This window comes from Sinocyclocheilus rhinocerous, unplaced genomic scaffold, assembly GCF_001515625.1.
Source record: "Sinocyclocheilus rhinocerous isolate Xijiao unplaced genomic scaffold, SAMN03320098_v1.1 scaffold1452, whole genome shotgun sequence".
Classification (NCBI taxonomy): domain Eukaryota; kingdom Metazoa; phylum Chordata; class Actinopteri; order Cypriniformes; family Cyprinidae; genus Sinocyclocheilus; species Sinocyclocheilus rhinocerous.
Window position 1 is genome coordinate 107605 of NW_015623470.1, and position 6709 is coordinate 114313.

The 6709-nt window shown below is 35.6% G+C and overlaps 1 protein-coding gene across 1 annotated transcript; it reads right to left on the bottom strand.

Annotated features, from left to right (window-relative positions):
* Positions 1 to 365: 365 nt before the first annotated feature.
* On the bottom strand, positions 366 to 5982 carry LOC107749075 (H-2 class II histocompatibility antigen, E-D beta chain-like; the record flags this gene model as incomplete). The annotated part of the gene is made up of 3 exons (XM_016564164.1): positions 366 to 1296; positions 5138 to 5419; positions 5706 to 5982. Coding segments are annotated over 3 exons (720 nt in total), but the record flags the coding sequence as incomplete, so codon positions are not given.
* Between the last annotated feature and the right edge of the window lie 727 nt (positions 5983 to 6709).

Consider the following 6709-nt stretch of genomic DNA (forward strand, 5'->3'; position numbering starts at 1 on the left):
ATAAACTTTTCATATTCAATGTAATATAAACAGATAGCTCATATTTTTCAAAATTCAGAAAATGAGATCAATTGACCTAAAAACTGTTCTAATGAGTTTACGCTCACAAATACTGTTGATCAGATTAAATGTAAAGATGAATTAGTGCGCACGGAACTTATAAAGAAAATTAAAGGTTGGGGTGGGGTCATCTTACCCCTTGGGGCTTCTTCCCCCACCCTACCATAAATTGTTCCTCTTAACAGGTGGGGCTTGTTATCATTAAGAATATGAGGGGTTGGGAAATGGCTATAAAATATAGCGTTATTCACTATGGAAACCGTGAGTAATATTAATGAGAAGGACATCCTTACTAATTTATTATCAACACCGTTTTTAATATTAACTTTTAAAGAAAAGCTGGAGTTAATCAGCAAAGTAAGACTTACACCTTGAATTGATAGAGAAAGCCACAGCTTTTGAAAGCTTTTCAGCCCCAGCGAGTATAAATGATACCACTGGATGACAGCATCAAACAAGAAGCTAAATCTCTTCTGCTGGAATTGTGTGCTGTTTGGGTAAGTTATTTAAAATCTAATAGGTTATGTAACTGATTTAATTCTGGCCACTGCCTGCCACTGTTTTATATATGTTTAGCTTTATTTGAGAAAAAATTTAATTTTGCAGAATTACTGGTCAGTCTGTAAATTTACCAACTCAGCGGCCATTATGCACATTTGCTGAAATTCTGCATAATTGGTAATTTTTATTACTGTCGGTTACATTTAATCGCTGGCGTGTCAGTCATCAACATTGTTTGTTTGTGGAGGTCGGTTACAAAATATATCTTTTAACATTAAAATTCCAAATGAAATCCCATTTTTTCAGCATAGCATTGTGGGATATGAATGTTTTTTTGACACATCTCACAGTGGATTGCACACAGGGGACACAAGTTTGATTCTGGTGTCTTGGTCATGGTCCAAACCCCTCTCAAATCAATCAAAGCATCTAAATGTTGATTTATGTCTGGTCCTACATACATAACATACCTTATGTTAGTCAACGTTTAAAAAAAAAAAATATATTAGTTCATGTAGCACCAGGATCCCCCTTGTCAAAGTAAAAGACAAAAAAACATGTAATTGATCTAAAATTACATTAATACAGAATGATCTATTGGAATTGCTCTCATCCCCATTAATGCTGATTTCTTCTTGTAGTAAAAGAGTCCAGCAGTTGTTATGATGATTCCCAGCACCAATCCTGCAGCTCCGATAGCGATCTTATTCCTCTCAGGCTCAGGAAGAGACGGATCTGTGAGACAGAGACAAAATTCAACTATATTCACAGGTTCAGGTTCTATATGTTGTTTAACATTGTTGAGTGTCAGAGCAGGATCATTGACAACTTAAGCTCTGCCACAGAAAAATTATTTCAACTCATCTCTGTATAAATGAATTAATCATGTTTACAGTAATGTATTTACAATGGAAACCTATGGGGCAAATGTACAGTATTGCAAATAAATGTTTAGAAAATAACTATCATGCTGTTTTTCGAAAGTATAAAGGTCATTCTTGAAATCCCATAGGATTTCAGTGTTGCTTCACCTGAATTAAATTCTAAAAACATTCAATAGATGTAATTTATTAAATTTTAATTGTAATCAATAAAAATGAAATTAAAATAAGCATTTGATTAATCTTTGTTAATTTAAAAATGACAAATAAAAAAGGTAATGTGACTTTATTTCATAAACTCGCAATTCTAAGAAAAAAGTCATTGTTTTTTCCCAATGAGAATTCACAATTTTGAGAAAAAAAGTCTGAATTGCATGATATAAACTCACAATTGCAAGGAAAATGAAGGAAAATATAAATTTTTCTCACAATTTGTACATCAGTGTTATTCATCTATCATTTCCCTCTGATTTTATGGACAACTGATGGGTAGGTTTAGGTTTAAGGGTAGGGACAGGCTTAGGACAACATTTTCACACAAGAATGTTGATCCAGGATCAACAAAACATGTCTTACTTGGCAAAATCACGGTGTTTGGTCAATGTACTAAAAATAGAATATAGACTTAAGGGTGAGGGACCATGATCTTAGTATAAGCTTTAAGATCAGAATTCAGAAGGCTGAGAAAACCAAAACTGTCACATTCTGCAGGGTTCTTATCCTTTTTTAAAAGCAAGGTAATTAGAGCTGTTCTACTGTACATGTAACAACCTGTGAAAACCCTTTTTAACTGGAAAACAATAATTGTCTGATTATTTCAGAAACTGCTGATCTAAACAGATTTTCATGCATGACCATCTCTAGGGTTTACAGAGAATGGTTCAGAAAAGAAAAGAAAAACAGCTGCGAGGAGCAATCATTGGGGTTCAAGTGCTTTAAAGCCTTTAAATCAATGCTTAAAAAAAATTACAGTGTTTTCTGTCAACAGTTACACGTACATCGTAGAGATAAAATACCATTTACAACCAATGCAGGAAATTTAGAAATGGAAATGCATGTTTTAATGTTTTTAAAATTAATTGAGGTTGAGCCAAAAACCTAGTACTAGTTTGCGAAAGTTGTTTTTTGAAATAATCTCCCAAATTTGACAAACTATTCAATTGACAGCAGCGGTCCTAGAGGCAAAGTTGCTCAGAATGAGGAGTTCTATCATGTGGTATGAATATTGTGAGCGTGTGCAATAAATTGCATGATATCTAATCCTTTATGCACGTGAAAAAAGGTATCTAATCCTTTATGCACCAATTTCTTTAGAATTTCTCACAGGTCTCTAGGGCTTCAAGTCAAACAGGCCCAGCAAGTTTCATTCCGATTGGCCCCTGTTAAGTTTGTCTGATAGATGTTCAAACTTCATTTGACACTGACGGACGAGTTTTTTGAGATACGCTAATGTCCTCTAAGGCAGTCTTGCCACCTTGGACAAAGATAGAGCATTGCCATTTTCAGGTAAATCAGAGTTCGGGTAGCGTAGTTATAGCCATTTTTATTTTTTCCATGTTATAGCGCCAACAAGTGGCCAGTCCCTGTGTCCTTTTTAATGTGACTACAGAATGAGCTCTGACGCATGTGTGCCGAGTTTTGTGAAAATATCTCATTCGAAATGAATCAACTCTTTTTTGATAATTATTGACAATCAGACTCCAAAGAATCTTGCTGCAATGCTGTGGTTCCAGTTGGGCCAAAAACCTAGGACTAGTTCGCAAAAGTAGGTTTTTCAAAAAAATCCAAAACTTTAAAAGATGAAAACTTAAAGATGACTGAACCTGATTTTGCATGTGTTTTGTCTGACTTGAGCTAAGGATTCCAACGATATAAGAGTCTGAACTGAGTCTGCGCCTAACGGTTTAGACATTATAATCGATTTCGTACTTTTCGCCACTGTAACGCCCCCGTGAGGCCGATTGGGGTGAGGTTTGGTCTGCTCTATCAGTTTTAGGTGAGAATGCTGATCTTTGGGGAATTTAACAATTACAATATGGTTTCAGTGCTATGTGCTTGGGTTAAAATCCCTTGTTGTTTCGACAAGACATGATTTTTGAATGTCACAAAACAAGGCAGTAAAAAGTCACAACAAAAATAACAAAAATAAAAGCAAATAGTAAGAATAAAAGAAAATGCTAAGACAATGCAGCTGTATAATTTATTCATGTTGCAGTGCATGCTGGGAGCCATGGATGAGTTTTGATTGGTGCACCCAGAATGTAGTGCAACATGAATCTGTCTGATGATCGTCACCATTGTTGAGAGTCATATGCTGATTCTTGATGTCTGCGTGTCTAAACAGTGCAAATGTTCTAAACTGGTGTGCAAAGTGTTTTTAAAGTTCTTCATATTTCATTAAAATGCAGTTGTGCTCAACAAACTAAATTAAAAACTTCATAAACACAGTCACAGCTACCAGAGAAAAACTAATGTTAAAAGGTCAAGGGTCAAGAGCCCAACTAAAGCAAATGCTTATCTCCACAACGGTGACTTCAAATTGTATTCTTTTCAATAAACATTAACATCTAAACCTCGGTTAACCCTTAATAAGAAATTTTTAGACGCATGACAAAAAAGTCAAACTGGTAAGTAATATGTAAAGTTGGTGATGCTGTTTGTGGAGATGATTAATCATCTTCTGCTGAGATCTTGAGAGATTTAATGTCTTTTATTTCAGTTGATTTCATCTAAGGCTGTGACTAAGGCCTGTCCACACAAACGTGGTTATTTTTAAAACCGCAGCTTTTTCTACGCGGTTAGGCCGTTCGTCCACACTCAAACGCAGCGCCAGGTCACTGAAACCGAACATTTTTGAAAAAGCCTGCCAGGGTGAAGATTTTCAAAAACTCCGGTTGCAGTGTTATTGTGGAGACAGTGAAACCGGCGTTTTTGGCTTGTGACGTCGGCGCCTACGCTGTTATCTCCACCTACTGGAGACTTTTTCAGGCTTCTGATTGGCCAACATGGCTTTACGGTTGGGATTATGTCGCCACCTGTTGGTTTGGCATGCTATTGACAGTGCTTCATAGCATGCGTTTGTGTTTTCATGTGGACAGAGATTTTTTTTAAATGGAGGAAGGAAAAACTCAGTTTATAAAAATACCCGTGTACGTGTGGACATGGCTGTGCTCATATTTGACAAGATAGTAACTGCAACCAAATTTAGAGTGGGACCATATATGCGTCGAGCAGTGTTAATTTAACTCTCAGGATTTTACTGTGTACTTGTTACAACTGAGATCTCCAGATGAGTATCTCTGAAGACACAACACGTCCAACCTTGAATCAGATGAGCTAAAGCAGCAAAACACTTTTTTCACTAGAGGGTTTCACACCTTTTCATAGTTCCTAGAACTATTTGTGGAAGTACCCACTTTTTGGTGTGTTCGTACTGCAGGAACTAGGAATAATTTTAGATCTAGGAACTCCTTTTGGGGAACTAAATATAGCTCTCAAAGAAACTGCCTTGGTGGCTAGTTCCTAGAACTATGTGGTGCGAAAGCCCCTACTGTTTCTACGGTGAAAACTGATTGACAGGTCAAAGATGCTGTCAACAGAGCTCAAGTTGTTTATATTATGGTGAGTAGATAATGACGGAATTTTCATTTATGATTGAACTATTTCTTTGAGTATGGCTAAGTCTTTACTCTTACCCCAGTCGTAGATCAGGGGTTTAATCAAGCTGGCGTGCTCCACCATACATGAGATTGTCTCTCCAGATTTGGGGGTGTATTCAAGGTGGGTGTGGATCTGGTAGTACCAGTCTCCATCAGCCATCTCCAGAGTTGAGGTCATGTCAGAAGTCATTGGTTTACCATCTCTCAACCAGGACACTTTGATTTGCTCAGGGTAGAAGTCATACGCACTGCACATCAAAATGGTGGAGTGATTGTCTTGATCCCACTTCACCAAACTGAGCTTAACCTTTGGTTTCACTGAATTAGACAGCAAAATCTTAAGTACATATCTATTAACCATCATAAATACTTTGATCACATGCAATATTGAACACAACAGTTAATGAAATTTGTGCCGTAAAAATAAATATATTGTTAAATTCAAATACAAAAAATGGCAATCTGTACTAATTGTAAATTTAAATGTAAATTAAAATAAATAAATAAATAAAATAATTGCATATTTTCCTGTAAAAGTTATGTTAAGGTTTATAGAGAACCTTAATGAATGGTATAGGTCAGACAAGAGTTTTGAGCCACTTACCCACTTTATTAAGGACAATTTCATCAGCAAGTTGAATATAATGTTTGCAAAGTTCCATATTCACTTTCATTAACTGCATGATGTTAGGATCCTCATTCCAGGCCTTTGCATGCTGCATGTCTTTCTCAGTAAATGCCACAAACTTTCCCACAGTGCTGTTGAACTGCAGCTGCACGGTTTTATTGAAGGAATATGACTCAAGGAACACCAAATCACTGAGATCAGGGTAACTGTAGATGCATTCTTGCAATATGAAAGCGTAATATCCATCAGCTGAAAAATAAAAATATAAATATGGTTTAATTTTATAAAAGATCAAAAGTATTCATCAGACAAATTAATAAAATAATTAACCCCATCCCTAGTTTTTACTTGCCTGCTGAAATAAAAGCTGATAACAGAAATGTTAAGTAGAATCTCAAGCATTTTGTTCGTGACATTGTCCCTGATTTAATCTGAATGTGCCAAATGAGGAAGTTTCTTGAATTTTTTTCTTCTAATACAAGTGACCAATCAGTCATTGCAACAACAAAAGAGTCAAGTGTTGTTAGGTGGTACACAGATTTCAAATTTCAGCAGATATAATGCTTGTTAACATACATTTGTTACATTAAACTCTAATTACTTGTTTTGTTATTTATCATATAGTCACAATTGGTTTAAGACATTTCAAAACTTTAATACATTTCTTAACTTAAAAGACACTTCAAAAAGACAAAGGTAAAAATGCTAGCTTCAAGTTACAGATTACACACAAAAGCCATAAAATACAGATCAATTAAATACCTATTAATGCTCTGATTTATTTAGACACATGTCAGAAATTAGTGTAGGTAACATGGTTCAGATCTATTAACATTTCTGTATGCCAGCATCAGTGCCTTGAATTTTCATATGGGTTGTGATTGTTATCCGGTGTAGTCATATAAAGAGAGGTGTAATATGGGCTCATGTTGAGTTAACTGATGACCAAAGGTGTTGCCATATTCTGGTTCAGTTATGAA